General features: G+C 52.6%; 3 protein-coding genes across 3 annotated transcripts; 1 reads left to right on the top strand and 2 right to left on the bottom strand.

Moving 5' to 3' along the window:
- Positions 1 to 6,572: 6,572 nt before the first annotated feature.
- On the top strand, positions 6,573 to 7,081 carry CABS01_04087 (uncharacterized protein; the record flags this gene model as incomplete). The annotated part of the gene is made up of 3 exons (XM_060537459.1): positions 6,573 to 6,588; positions 6,649 to 6,965; positions 7,022 to 7,081. The coding sequence occupies 3 exons, from the start codon at positions 6,573 to 6,575 to the stop codon at positions 7,079 to 7,081; spliced, it is 393 nt and encodes a 130-aa protein (XP_060390304.1).
- Positions 7,082 to 9,489: 2,408 nt separating this feature from the next.
- Positions 9,490 to 10,136, bottom strand: CABS01_04086 (shwachman-Bodian-Diamond syndrome protein; the record flags this gene model as incomplete). Its single annotated transcript, XM_060537458.1, has 3 exons — positions 9,490 to 9,546; positions 9,606 to 9,729; positions 9,973 to 10,136. 3 exons carry the CDS (start codon positions 10,134 to 10,136, stop codon positions 9,490 to 9,492), a joined length of 345 nt encoding a protein of 114 aa, XP_060390303.1.
- A 1,121-nt stretch (positions 10,137 to 11,257) lies between these two features.
- On the bottom strand, positions 11,258 to 14,510 carry CABS01_04085 (RhoGEF domain-containing protein; the record flags this gene model as incomplete). The annotated part of the gene is made up of 7 exons (XM_060537457.1): positions 11,258 to 12,162; positions 12,216 to 12,437; positions 12,490 to 12,724; positions 12,777 to 12,995; positions 13,047 to 13,247; positions 13,307 to 13,627; positions 13,689 to 14,510. The coding sequence occupies 7 exons, from the start codon at positions 14,508 to 14,510 to the stop codon at positions 11,258 to 11,260; spliced, it is 2,925 nt and encodes a 974-aa protein (XP_060390302.1).
- Positions 14,511 to 15,453: the final 943 nt, after the last annotated feature.

Genomic DNA, 15,453 nt, shown 5'->3' with positions numbered 1-15,453 from the left:
AGGCAAGGGAAGGGAATTGTGAAGCATTTGATGTCGTGGTGTGTGCCCCGTCCCCCTCCTTTCCCGGCTGTGCTGAATAGCCGTGCTGATCAGGGAAACCTATTATGGGGGCCCTTGTCAACTTTTCTTTCTTATCATTTCATCCGACGAATATCAGAGGCAGAGAAGAGAGGATGACAGAGGTGAGAGTCAGAGGAGATGGATCTTGCATTCTGGACTCTACCAAAGTGTGATGTTTGATCAGAGACGATCCGATCGGGGGGGCTGTCAAACGTCTAGAGAGGGGAGTTGCATCATGAAGCCTATCCGGTCTTGGCTCTTGATTGATGTGCACTTCTCACGTTGAAGGACGCACTTATTATTTCCGTCACATATTCCCTTATTCTCGACTCATAGAGAATTGTCGATCTGGATGTTTCATTCTTCTCTTTCCGGGCGTTTTTTAATCCCTTTGCCTTCTTGGGAGCGTCGTCGATCTTGCATCACTTTTGACGCTGTTGGAGAAGAGGGGGGGGGGGGGGGGGGGGGGGGCTTAAGAGGTTTTTTGGGCCCCCCCCTTTCTCCTCCTCTTTTTTTTTCCCTTTTTTTTTTTTTTTTTTTGGGGGGGGGGGGCGGGGGTGTGGGGGGGGGGGGGGGGGGGGGTGGGGGGGGGGGGGGGGGGGGGGGAAGCTCTAGAAGTGTTCTTAGGCCCCACCTATCTCTCACTCACTTGTCTTGCACTATCTTTTGCTGCAATATTGTGTACGGAATCGCAGAGACGTCGATGGGGAGTTACCCCGTTCCTCCAAGGGTTTGATACCCTGAGGAACGGGGTTAGACTCTGGAGGGACGGTGTGGTGGGCGGACTGACACAAGAACACACGTTATGATGACTTCAGCACGGCACTCATCACCCGATGACCGACTCGTGGCCTGCAGCATGTGCAGAGACCATCACCACCACAACCGGACCACATGCAAGCAGCAAAAGAGTCGTCGGTTTGTGACCGGATGGTCCGGCAGGGGAGCCCTGAGGTGGACCGAACCAAGGGCGATGGGGCGGGCAATCCCTTATTGCATCCGTATTGCAGCCATATTGTAGCCGTTATTGCACCCGTATTGCGCTATAATGGTCGTGATATTGTTCCAAAGCTTGTTGACAAGACGCTTAGCTCGGATCGGATACTTGAGAGATATGCTTATCTGTTTTTTCTACTCTGCACGTGTGATGAGCACAAGCTTTGGCTTACCAGTACTGCTAATAACACCAATAAGAGACAGACAATGTGCGAGGTGACGGAGGGGCATCGCTTTGCTTCGTTCTCGCATTCAAGAGATAGACTACGCGTAGAAGTTTGCCTGCCAACTTCGGTGTAAGCAGCCCTCGGTCGAGTTGATGCGGCGCGGGGAACTGGCGTTAGGTTGCATGGCATGAGCAGATCTCGCCAGCCATTGCCGTGGTGCCATGCTGCTAGAACAATCTGCTCATGGGATATCTATTTCTGGCTCGGATATCGGTGAGCTATGTGTGCATGCAAAGTGGAATTGTCAATTTGAGCCAATTGACCGCCTTTGTAGGGTTCAATTGTTCAAATCAACAGCCCAGCCTCTGGCGTCCAGCCGTGACAGTGTGAAGCGAAATCAATAATGCTGTGATTGATGCCCGGCGGTTGCAGTAGCACAAGTGACGGCTCCTCCTTCAATCGGAAGCAACAGCTCTGCTGGTTGGTCAGGCCGTTATAGAGGGTGGGTCGGGGCCATGTGGGTTACTGCGAGGGGAGCCAATGAGCCGCGGTGCTGAACCGCCCTCCCAAATAGAGTTGAACACACCTCATTGTTAGCGGCGGGCTTTTCCCCTCCTCTGTTCTCGGTAATACTTTTATTTTTAGTCTCGATCGAAGAGAACTGCATTCGATGCAGCGGAGCGGATGAGCGGGATGTACTGCAACTCATATCGGTGAGAGAGATTGCAGATTTGCACTTTTGACGTTGACCAAGAGTCAAATAAGACCCTGCAGGCCAGCCACCTGTCTGCCGAAGCGACCTCGATATGAGCACTTTTCCTAGCTATCCTACCGGGGTTCTCTTGGCCATAGAATTAGACTATCGAATCGTCACAACGCAGCAGTTACGACGCTGAATCAGGCAAGTGACGAGTATAATAGCAAGTTGCTATTATCGGAGAGCACGCAGCATGCAGTCCACCGTGCTCGACCCAAAAGCACGTCCGCACATGCGTTTCTAGAGACGTAGGTGACACACAAGGATTCGTTGCCCATGCCAAGACCGTTGATACTGAGGATTCCTCCGGTGCGGGACTGGCGGCGAGAGGCTGATACCGTGGCACGCCGCTCGCACTACAACTGCGAATGGCCAAGGTGAGGGGAAGGAGAGCAGCTTGCAAAATGGCCCTAAGAGCCATCCACGCCAAAGCTTTAGTGTCCCGAACGGTCGATCGGAGCTGTCACCATCGACCCTCGGGCACTTGCCGCAGAAAGCTGACGATGCCAGCCAACGTGCCAGTTTTATCTCGGCGCTTTGAGAACAACGGCTTTACATCCCAAAAGGATCATCTGAAGAGTCAGAGACGCTCGGTCTTGTTGCACCGATGACGGGGTAAGCCAGCAAGACGCCCAGGCTTGAGCATCGTTGGTAGCAGGAGCAAAGCCGCCCCCAGACCGCAAGCGTATGCCCTCCTCCTTCACGGCTTTAAGGTTCTGTCGACATGGGTTGCTTGACAGCTTCTGATGGCAACGTCACAGTCCCTAGTGTGGTCTGTTCTCAGTCTGAAGTGCAGCGTTCATCCTCAAGGCTTCGAGTCGTCTGTTGATCGGGTCAAGAGGACGTCGACTCGACTGAGCAGGGGCCTGCTCCGTGAGACGGGAGGCGTTGAGGAGGCAGGCGTTCATGCGCTTTAGAGGTTTGCTGGATAAGACAACACCACCGTCTTTTCTCGGTTGTCTTCCGCACCCCATCAAGGCTTCGTTCGCTTTAGCAACTAATCTTTTCGAAAATGGCAGCGGGGCTATAGAACTAAGTATACCATATGGCATGTCGGTCGATCGGCGAAAGAAGTCATGGAAGCTGCAGTCGTCGGATTATCGATTGATGATTCTCCATCAGCTGCTGCGCCGTACACTAGTCCCCGTCATCGTGGGTTTGGGACTTTGGACAACGGTGAAGAGCGTGCCCGCTGTGGAGTATGCGACGGACCCCAAATGCAGACGAGCAGGGGGTATGAGAGAGAAGAAGAAAGAAAAGTCCGATCCTTGTCAATATCTTCCATGTGGCATGCCCAGCTTTTGCCAACCTCCAGCCAGGAAGGGACTTTCTTGAGGGGCAACGGGACTGGGGTCTGTTGTCCATGGTTGCGTTGCGGTCCAAAGGTGGACAGGGGTAGTTTCGTGGTGGTGGTGGTGGAGTACAGGGTTCGGTGATGGTCGAGACGGTGACTGCGACCGGGCAACGAGCAGCCGTCCCATCTTCTCAAACCAGCTGTGCCTCAGCACAGCCATTCTGGAACTTGCGTGTGTCTGAGGCGGTTTTGATCAGCCGTCTCAGAGTTTTGCAGAGGATCAGATGGCATGAACTCAGCGTGGGAGCTGGGAATTTCTGGATGGAATGGGCAGTTTGCGCAATGGGAAAAATCTTCTTGTGGTCTGAAGTTCGGGATGGCCTGGGCTGTGTCGTGTCGTCTTGTCGAGTCGAGTGGGTGCGCGATCTCTGTTACGCTTTCGACGCCATCTGGAAGATCAAAAGAGTTTGTGCGACAGGCGAGTGCGGACGAAGCGAAGAGGGTGTAGAGAGACGTACCCTTCAACTCTTACCTAAGCACATCAGGTTCTTTCCCCTGCTTGTGTGAGAACCTGACAAGCCTGACTAGGAAGGAAGAGACCACGATCATTCGGACCGCGATGCTTTTCTTAGGTACTCACCTTCCTGCTGTACCAATACCAAGACGTAATGGAAGGCAAGAACAGCTCGGAAACAGGCAAAGGCGGGTATTGTTTCTTTTGGCCTGTTTATCCTCCCGCTCGACTTGCCTATCGTAGATTTTTCTGCATTCTCATTTGCTGAAATGGCCGAAGCTAGATTAATTAAATCGACCACTGGCCCGTAAATCATCGACGTCTCCTCCCAAAGTGGTGCATGAGCTCGCTGGAGGCTGGGGTCTTACAGGGCACTTGCTCACTGCTACAACGGCAGATGGCCTGCTGTATGTAGTGTAAGGCAAATGCTTCCCCTCTCTGCTGAGTTGAGGTAAAGTGCGCTGTGCTGTCCATCTTCTGTGCGTGAGGTGGCTGACCAGGAGGAGGGTTCATGAGGCGATACCTACGAGAGCAGAGCTGGGATGACAGAAAAGACAGGAAAGATACTTGATTTTGTGGTGCTCTCCCAGTGAGAATTCAGGTAGCCATCTCGTCCTTTCCTTCTGGTCCCAAGTACTGAGGAGGGATGCGATGATCTGACGGCACACCAGACGGCCCCAGTCTCACCCCTGGTCCCTTAGCAGGTGCGCTCCACTCTCCGCCTGCCAGAGGAGAAGCAGCAAGGGGTCTTATTGGCCTGAGCTCATTCTCTAACCGCCCACGGCTTGTGCGTACGGGCCCAATCACGTCGATGCGTTAACCACCTCTGTCACTCGACCCTTTCCCAAGCCCCTCCGACCTCGTCAACTCGCTCAATCCGTATTGCACACCAAAACTTCCATAGTCCATACCTACCTCACAGATATTCTCTCGTTACTTGTTCGAGCCATTCACGCACACCGATCCTCAAGTCGCCTAGCCCCACGCCTCGCCACGTCCTCCACTCACTATATTGCTTGCAGGAAACAATGTCCCTCAACTCTCTCACCGTGCCTTGGCCTCGCGCACCCATCCCGGGCAACATTGCATCCGTACCCGCTCGCCTACATCCTTCACCCAAGCATATCCCCCATCATGCAGTCAAGTGACGGCTTCAACCTCCTTGGGGCCCTGGCTGAGCTACCTCTAGTGTCTAGTCGCCCTTCTCCAATACCTGTGTGACCACTTTCAACTGGTTCTCGACTGAGATTCCATGACCGGCCATGGCCGTGGCTGGGTCGGGCGGGTATGGTAGCGCCGTAACGCTGCCATGCCAGACGGACGTATGATGCCGCTCTCTGCGCCGCTTTCTGCACTGCACTTCTTTCTTGCATCCAATCCCGCCTAGATGGACCGACCAGATCACTCTACCCCGGTTTTCTCATCCGACCAGACTCCCAAAAGCTGGCGTTTCTTAAAACTCGTCTACCTCCATCTTTCGCGTGTGCGACCAGCCATCGTTTCTGTCCCTCTTCCACCTCCTTGCTTCACCAGTGTCCCTGACAGCCGTCCTGTCTGATCATCAAACAACCTTCATGCGACGGGGGCGATAGAGCACAGATCCCTGACGAACATCACGTACCAAATACTCCACCACAACGCTTCACCATCCCGACTACTGCCTCATACCCCGTACCTCACCACGGTCTCCCGGCACTAGGAGAATAACTCCCACAGAGCCTCAACGCAAAGAGCTTCAGCCTTCAGATCCTACGATATCCTGGTCCACGAGCATCACACACCACGCCGTCACTGCTGTCCACATTTCCTGCAACACTGACCATCACTACCTCCACCAACACCTCCACCAACATCATCACCAACGCCAACCTGACCCCTGGCTTCGCCTCTTAGTTCTGCTGGCTGGTCTATAGCAGAACCAAGACCCCTCGCGCAACAAGAAACGTCTCAATGCCGCTCGGATGCCCGCTGTCATCATAGATCAGATTGCTCGTACCTGGCTCTCTAGAGAACTCGCTCCAGCGTCGAGCCAGAAACACCCGACACTGATACCCTGCCCAGCAAGCTAGCCCGGGGCCCATTCTGATACAAGCCTCAACCAGCTTTTCTGTGCGGCTCGGCGTCTTGCCCACTGGGCTGGACCAAGCCCACATCGTCCTCCACCTCTCACACAGCCAGGCACACACCAGTATCCGCCCACCCTGGTCTGGGTCTGCCACCTTCAGTCCAAGTCGTCTCATCCATCCCGACTCTCTCGTCTCAATATAGATCTGTCGTCCTCCCCCGCCTCATTGATCGGTTGACACTTCTGGTCCTTCCTCTTGACCTTCTCTTCTTTCCTCGCCAGCGCTGCGCACTTGCCTGTCGATATCCTTCTTTTAATATCGACACTCTTCGGTTCGAACGCCTTCACTTCTTTCTTCAACCCGCAGGTCCGGTACCTATTCCTTTCCTTTCGCCGTTGCACGGTTTGCCTTACGACCTAGTCGCCTTTTACACCACTACCCGTTTTATTCCACGAGAGGGCTCCGATCTCGACGACCGCTTCCTTCGTTCCTTTCATTCACTGGTTCAACGGGTTTATTTGGGAAAAGAGGACGGACACAGCAGGGTCGCAATACAGGTTACCAACGCAACAGGCAAAAAGAGGGATCAAAGATTTCACAATACAACTGAGCAATCAGAAAGAGAGAGGAAAAGAAGGCTCCACGAAAAGTCAACAACATTATTTAATCGAGAAATATGGGTCGTCTTATTAAGAACCATTGGGCTCGGCTCATCGTTATGAGCGCGGCAGCTTGTAAGTTGGATCTCTCTCATGAGGGCCAAAGCACCTTCAATACTAACCTTTTGCGAACAGACCAGTTTGCCGCTGCTCTCGAGGGCTTCTTCTGGCCCAAGATCTTTTGGGACTTCTTGACCAAAACGCTGGACCCAGCTGTCAAGCCCGTGCCGGTGTTACAAATTATCAATCTCCTCATGGCGCTGTTCATGGTGGCCCTGGAGTGGCCTTTAGGATTCATCGCCGGCTCGGCAATCCACCGCAGTCTCGAGTTCCGCCTCATCATCCTCCCTCTCACCACCCTCGCCGCCGCCCTCATCTACCAGGGCACCAACTCTGCTCTTTACTACATTGTCGGGTTGGTTGTTTACTTTTGGGCTTACAGCGAAGGAGAGGTACGCTTGCATGAAATCTATACCTCATTATACATTTTACTGACTTTTGTATCCAGATCATTTGTGCTAAGCCCTGGACCCTTCCCCAAAGAGGCCGCAATGGCTCTCGCGTATAGACTGCACTCGCCCCTTCTTCGCGGCGGTTACAATTGTCTCGACCTCGCACGGTACACTCATCTACCTGTCAGAGAGACTCCCGTATACCCCATGGCGAGCAAGTCCAAGCAAACTCGGGAGAATCAACGAGACCTCACCGTTCTTTCCCTGAGCTATCATGACAACTTGTTTACTACTTTTTCCTTTCATGTTTATAACGATCCCAATCGATATCACGGCATCCAGCATCGGCGTTCTTCCTGACGATAAAGGGTTACATGATTATTCCTCAACTCTCGGTTACAGCGGCTCGATAACGGTATAACCTTATTCAGCCTTTTTCCTCTTCAAGTCATCTCAGCGTGGGCATACTTTCTCGTGGCAGTTGTGGTGGTGGTGGTGGTGTGGGTGGGTGGATGCGGTCGTCGTTCGTCCTGTTTCGTATCGGCTTACCATGGACTTACACACAGTGGGTGGCGCGTTGACCGGGGCATGGGTCAGTTGGGGGCAGCCGCAGGACCAGAGACAGGAGACTCCTTGGCACCTCGCTTTGGAGCATGCAACCTCCCATGTTCTGGAGGGTGGATTGTATCATCCCGAAGCTCGGCTCAAAAATATATCGGGATGAGGGGATTCTGGTTCTCGGGGGATGGGATGAGAAGAGAGCGAGAGAGCGCGGACGCTGGAGAGAGAGATTCTGCCAGGAATAGCCGCCGCCCAAGAAAAACGCTGTCAAGAGACGTGGCCTTGGTCCATAGAGACCGAAGCAACCAATGCTACACCTAATATCAAGACAAGAAATTTCCAATAAAAAAAATCACCAGATCCAAGAATGAGTCCCAAAACATGAGCCCTCCAATTGTAATTTGTCCCCCATCATCATCAACTGACACGATGTGACGGCAATCTCGGCAAACAAGCTTAACGTCCGGTGACATATGGCATACCACGACATGGGGTTCATCCCTCTCAGATTACCTCTCGGGACTGACCAATTCAGAAAAAAAAGTCAAGAGAAATATTTTCAAAAAAAGAGTTGCCGTTGACCCGTGATGGTCTCGTGAGCTCTTGGCGCCTTCTTCTGTTCTCTCTTTCGCACTTAGACTTTTTCCTTCGCAGCCAAGGGAACCGATGGTTTACGGGAGCGTCAAGGTTTCTTTCTTCGATTTTTTTTTTCTTTTTTTGCTTTCCATCGAACCTTCATTCTCACCTGAAAAAGGGCGTGTGTGTAGATGACCTCAAAGTATGTAATCAGTGACACCACATGCAGACACACACACATACAGCACATACATCGTCCCCCCGACGACAAAAAAAAAGAGAAAAATAACCCCTTTCAGAATTTGAGGCGCGTGGAGGCAACAGCGACAGGCGAGGAGGGGGCGGCTACGCAGGGGTCGGGGGGGGGGGGGGGCCAAGGCACCGCAGCGGCTCCCCGAAACACTTTAGAAACGGGCGCGCACCACATCACGAGTCCACGAGAGAGGGAGAAGAAAAAAACCCACGACCCAACAGGAACCAACGACGCAAGGTCCAGCACGATTAACAACACGGCTGGACAAGCTAACGGGGGGGCCGCCGTCGCTGGCCCCCAAACGACTCGTATCTCCACTTTTCGGACAGCCTTGCACATATTCGAATACATTAAAACCATCTTTATATAGACCAGGCGTCCTGCCCGTTCCTGGCGGCTCAATTTACATGAAGTAAGCCTGACCAAGCCGTCGGAAAGAGCTTACTTTGATCAATCGCCCGGTCGGTCAACCATATCGCGAAAGCTTGCTCTATTGCCAGTCGACCCGATCAGTTTTCGGATCTGACGGCACTGACTTACTACCCAAGCTTCTTACATTTCGTGTACTGCGAAGATTTTCAGCACTCTTACTGCTTGCACCGCAAATGGATCAAACACCCCTTAAATGTGCATACGTCAAAATCATTCATAATCATCGGGTGCAGACAAGGACAAAATCGATGGAGAGAAGTCATGTGCTCATATTCAGCTATTCGCTAAGTAAACCCATGCAATCGACCCCATGCTTGACCATGGCGTCGATGTTGAACCCTTGTCGGGCTCGAAGGAGATTTTTTAAGGTTATCACACCTTGTACATCATCCTCCGTTGCATGTAAATTGGTTGATGGGAACGCGATCAATGTTCCCCTTCAAGACATCTTCTTTCGGATTGTCATTGTTAGGCGTGCTCCGTCGAGCGTAATGCCTCGCTGCCATCGCTGCACACACCACCCCATACCTCAACGCCTCAAAACAGAAAAGCCCGCCTTTGACCGCAGCTACGTCGAGCGCCAGGGAATCGTCGGTTTCGGCTCACATTGGGCCGCAACCTTCTGTAAGATGTTGGCCGAGCTGATGCGACAATGCCGCCCCTCACGTCTAGCCTCACGCGACTGCGGGAGTTGGAAGACCTCTAGTGGGCAACCATGCCGCCCTGGGAATCGTTCTTGGGACCCTGGCGGTCGGGGAACTGTTGATATCATTGTCAGTGGATTGCACTTGAGGTGGTGTGTCCAACGTATGACTGACCTCAATGTTCTGGGTGTCACCCTTCTCAAGGATCTGCTTGATCACTTCATCATCGACGCTGGTACCAAACTCGTTCTCGAGTGTGGACTTGGAAGCGGCATCGTACTGGCCCTGTGCACCTTGCCTAATTCATTGAGTTAGCCGCTGTGCGTAATGTGTGGAAATGCGGGGTAGGCCAAGTAGGTGTCGGTAGCATGTTGGGAAGCAAACAATTGGAGGCCCGAACGCTCCCCCGCCCTGCCATAGGCCGAAGCCATTGCAATGGCAGACCTCAAATCCAATTGGGCCAAAGATGGTGAATAGACAACCAGATGAAGCACTGGTGATGGGAAGGAAGAGGTAGGAAGAAGGCAAAGTTGCAACTTACTTGTGCGTGACGAAGATCTTGTATGAGGAAATGAAGTGTGCCAGAGGAACAGACTTGTCGGTCTTCCACTTCTTGTAGAGCTCGGGGTCCTCAACGAAGATGATGAAGTCGTCCTCCTGGCCCTTGAAGTGGACCTTAGTCTGGGAAGCCTCGCCGCGAACCATTTTGACTGTTGTAGTGGTGGTGTGTAGGAGTGTAGTGTGTTTTGGTAAGTGATTGAATGATGAACTCTCGATGGAGGTCTTGTGAATGTGATAGGAATGTGCGTGTAAGACGAAATGTCGTCGGGTATCTCAGGATGTTTTTGTTTGGTTGATTGATCTGAAGAGGAGAAGACAGATGGGAGCTCAAGGTATGCCGCAGCCTTTTAATATGAGGAAAAGCTGAAGAGGGGGAGGAGCTTCCCCCAGCTACGCTACGAGGAGAGGGCGGGAGCTGGGAAGCTCGTGATTTGGAAGGTACGTCATAGGTGCGGGAACACGCGACTGCCTTTCATCACTGCCCCGCCATTGGGGAGCTTGCCCAGGCAGGGAGCGGGGCAGCTATGTGCTCCGTGCATCGCCCAGCTGGTCCAGGCACGTCGCCAAACTCGCCCATTAGGTACCGGGAACTCTGAGCGTTCCTGCATCGCACCACTGTAGTACGTCACCGCTAATCTCAGACCAAGGAAAGTAGGCCAAAGGGGTGTTTACACGTTGCGACAACTTGCGGCTGGAATGATCTAGATGGGGAAGGAAACGTTTGGCACAAAGTACGGAGTACCTACCTTACTTATTGTGTGCCTTGCCATGCCCTTTTTCACAGCGCAAACTGAACCGCCCTCGATGTCCCGAGGTACCTTACATCAATGCAAGTCACCTCACTGGCCAGGGCAGCTTGCTATGGTGGGGCTCACTACGGGAGCTCAACATCCACTTTCCCAAGAAGGTCCAAACATGGAGACGGACGTCCGCAGAAAGAGGCATTACCAGGAGTCAAGCCTCACGATGGCATCACTGACATCATCTGGTGTAACTTCGAGACTGCGTAACTTATTGCGGTGGGTAATGAGCACTTTAACGCAGGGGTATCATTATACTCTCGTCAACTCGACGATAAAAACAATCAGAACTAAGAATACCTCCATATAAACTCAGTGCCTTTCCCCTCTTCAGAGTTTCTCAATGAATATAGCCAATGGGCGTAACATAGTGACGTGCACCTCCATCTTTCGCATTCAATTCCAGTCAATCTGTCATGATTCATCCATTGAAGCCGACTAAAGGCCAAACGCTGCGGCTGGTCTTCATCGAAAGAAGCTTCGGATGCCCTGGACCAAATCGTCTCTGTTCAATGTGCCAGCCTTGCCCCAGCGCATCGACGCCTTGTGGGACAGTTTGGGCCCTTTTGGTGCTCGATGTTGATGCTCCCGGTAAACACCTTTCTCGGACGGACAGGGTGATTTTCTGTCGGAAATGTGGTCTCGACGCACTCTCGGCAAGTTGTTTCCTGACGCAGTGCGCAAAATGGATGGTCTCGATGTATACGCGTCCCCAGAGTAGATGTGTTCCAGCCGCAATTGTTCGACTGGATCTGCATGAACAAGAATCTTGGTCGGATTCAACATCGGGGTCGCCGGAGCGCTAACCGTGCTTATAACCTCGACATCGTCGTCGATTTTGGGCAAGCGAGTCTTTGCTGTTTCACCAGCTTCGTCATCGAGACCGTGTGCAATATTCGGACTATCCTCTTCGCAAAGCTTGAAGGCATGTCCATGATGCGCGTTTTCTTGCTTCTCTCCCACATTCTCGTCAGGGACGAGCTTCCCCATGCTTGCAACACTGTTGGACCTCTTTGCAAAAGAGCTGGCGATGCTTGCAACGCTGAGCTTCCGCATCATTGTACTAGCAGAACTCCGAACCAAGTGTTCAGAGCGAGATCTACCAGTCATACCGGGGAACGGGAGGATATCTCGGCTCCAGATGTCAGACATGAGAGCTTCAAGTCGAGCTCTCTCGCCTCGTGGAGGTGCCAGAATTGGAATGCGAGGGCTCGTTGTGAGCAGCGATTGCGAGCGGTTGATAGATGTAGTGGATGCGGCATCTGAATTGTCTCGCAGAACACTAGTATTCTTCAAAATGACCTGACACAAGGGCGATTTTGGGCCAACTGTGGTGGCGCGATGAATCGATATCCGACGGGCAACAGTGCCTGGGCAGCTGTCAATAACTGGGACCGAAGACTTTTGGGGGAACTGGACAAACCTGGTTTTCTAAACACCGTACCCAGACTCTTCATGTTCAAAGACATTGAGCTGTACAGATTAGGGTCGATCTGCTCTTGCTCTCCCGTTCTGGCAACCGACAACCGGCTTCGCCATTCTTCTTGCTCTCGAGGCGAACAGGCAGTCATGAGTATCTCGTATAGCTGGGAATCGCACTCAAAAACAAGTTTCCATGAGAATGGAGCTGTATGACATTGAAGACCTTGGAATTGTTAGCAGAGATACTCGGGCACTCGTATGGAAACGCCACAAACCTCTCCCATTATCCGCCTCCTCGATCTTGATGCTGGCCAGGTTGATACACGCTTGGATAGTGTAGATCTGGTCCACTTTGCTGGCTGAAGCTAGACAAAAGACATTGTGATAGAGGAGACAAGTCATGTACTGTCCTTTTGCGCCATCTTTTGTTTGCCAGCAAACATGCAGTGCACCGCAAAGCTCAACATGGCCAAAGGACCTGATCCGGTTTTTCGACGCTGCATCGAGTTTCTTCCCAAAGCTGTTAATTTAAATCCGTGAGCGCTTTGTGATACTAACTTACCTGCTCCGGGAAGACCAGTCTGTCTTGAAGAACCCAAGTTCTTTCCAGCGTGGATTTCATTCGCCTGTCGTTCGTCGCTCGATTGATCTCAGCTGTGGCCTCTCGCAGTCGCAAAAGAGCGCTTTCAACCTCCATGTGGGAGTTCGGACAGTCTGCCACAGGTGTGTGCTTCAGAAGTTCGGCAAAAAGCAGAGGATACTTGCAGATCCGCTGGATTGGCTAAAAGTTCATCAGCACCACGTCTGGTCCCGATTGGAGCACATTGCTGACCTTGACAAGGAGATCTCCAATAGTCAGTGACTTCTTTGCCTGGTCGGCATGACTGTTCGCAGAGCCCAACGATGAAGCGAGTGTCTCAATGCCTCTCTGATACGTATCCCATTGCGGCATAGTCCGATGAGCCGAAGCAACATCCTTGATCATCATTTCATACTTTGCGCCGTATTCCTCGTAAATGAAGAAGCGGTTCATCTGCAAAACAGGTCAGCAATGACGCTCAGCCGTGGTGATATGTGGATTCGAGCAGTTACCTTTCTACTGAACACCTTCGCTACATCTCCAGCAACCTGTGCTTCAGATATCATACCAGGTACTTCTTGAAGCCAGCTTATGGCCCTGTCGTCGTCTTCTGGCACTGAATCGAGACTCCTCATTCGCTGATGTCCACGGCTAGGGGGCTTTCTGGGCAACGACGGGATCTCCATCTGGGTGTACTCTGAGTCCGGTACAGCGCGGTGCAGCTCGCCCAGTAGCTCTTCATGGAGTTCAACGATATCTGTGAGATTACGGTTGATCGAGGACCTAAGCCCCGGAGGTAGAGTAGGCAGGGAAGCGAGAATTGTAATGTAAACCTAACAAAATTAGTTCTCTCTACGTTCGTGACCATTGCCTTGGACAGCATCGGCGACCTACGTTCATCAGGAAGCGGACGTCCGCAATATAACCTTCCTCAGTGCTGATGAGTTCCTCCAAGATGCGTCTACGCTGCAAAGCGCGTTCGGTTGCCAACGGGTCAACCTGAGCTGGCCACTCGGCATTACAACTGTCCTCTGAAAATCTAGTCGCGGTGAAAGAACCTCTGCTGCTGCGCTCGGTTTTGGAATAGGCCAGCGAGCGGCGGCTGTTGCCTCGAGGGCGTGTGATAGCACTGCCGCTAGCAAGACTGACACTAGCACTTTTCACCGCAGCGACAAATCCGAATGATGAACCTGATGATGATCTCCTATGGCGAGTCCTCCGAGAAAGTGCTGACCTATCAGCCGAATCTAGGAGCTTCCAGGGTAGGGTACCGTCTCCATTCATATGCTGTGTTCGCTGCTTGGCGCGTCGATGGAGCGTTTTCATCCATTTGTAAAATGGACCTCGTCTGGAGGACGTGTCCGAGTCCGAATGCTCATGATCGTCGTCGTTGCTGCTATCAACTGATACCCGAGGGAATGGAATGAGATCGTCATGGGAGTCGCCGCTGTTGGGCTCTAAACCTAAAACAGCCATGCTGCTCAAAGTATTCCAAGCCTCGACACCGTTGATGTGCAGACCGTCGAGACTGGATGAAAGGTCGACATTTTCAAAGACCTGGTCAGACTTGATGGAATCTTGCTGTGACCCGGGCGATGGGGGATACGATGTGGCGCAATCTGTCTTACGGGTGATTCGGACGGAGCTGGAGCGAGAGCAAGATCCAAGAGATGCAGAGTCTGGTAGTGGTGGTGGTGGTGGTGGTGGCCATGCCATTGCGACGTCCAAGAAAGAGGAGGTAAGACTGGGTTCCAAGACACCAAAAAAAGGAAGCAATAGCGGTTCCAAGAGGATTCAAAACATGATGTATGGTATCAACACCAAGAGATGAACGATGCAAATTTGCTGGGACTGCCAGCTGTGGGAAGCTCGAAAGGGTTGAGGCAGAAGAGGATGATGTCCAGTGGATGGCGTGGGATTGCTTAGTCCAGGCACGGGAGGAAAGCCAGCGTGGGTCACTAGAACGAAGGAGGGAAAGAGGATTTCGAGGCCGGAAAGCTCTTTCAAGACGAATGACGAGGAGGGCCCGAGGAAGGAGGAGAGGAGGAGCAGGCACGGCGCTTTAGACATACACCATAGAATATGTAAGGAAAGCGGACTGTGGGCCGAAGGGACGACTCCGGCCGAACCACGGAGCTGGAACTCAACATTCATCGTTCTTCCTATGCCGGCCTCTACATGCCGACGACGATCAAGCTCTACATACGGTAGCTCAGTTCTCGTGAGAAGTCACGGCGTGGTACGGAGCTGCGGTGGACAGTCGCACCCGGCGAATCTACCAACGAGCCGGTCGGGAGGAATGCAGCTGCGACATGCAGCCTGCCCGCCGGGCCAGAGAACGCGTCTCTAGTGTGCATCGTTGTCGGGTCAAGATCCGTGGATCTTGCGTCTTGGACGCGAATTGGATGCCATCGTAGCACACATTCTGCCGGAAGACGAAGCTGCCGCCGGTTCGGAGTTCCTGCTGAAGCTCGATGCAGACTTTGGTTCAGCATGGTGTGTCCGAGAGTGAAAAACTGAACATTGCGGTGACGGGCCGCGGTCCATCAGCGCCATGAGCGCCATGTCTTGATGCGCGGCGTAGCGAGCGGGAGACAAAGAAACCTCTTCGCCAGTCTAGTGATTTAGTCGCCTATTGATCTGGCCCGAACGTTTGGTC

This window comes from Colletotrichum abscissum (genome assembly GCF_030869225.1).
Source record: "Colletotrichum abscissum strain IMI 504890 chromosome Unknown Scaffold_8.1, whole genome shotgun sequence".
Taxonomy (NCBI): domain Eukaryota; kingdom Fungi; phylum Ascomycota; class Sordariomycetes; order Glomerellales; family Glomerellaceae; genus Colletotrichum; species Colletotrichum abscissum.
The sequence above is the reverse complement of the archived record's forward strand: the minus strand, read 5'-3'. Positions and strand labels throughout refer to the sequence as shown.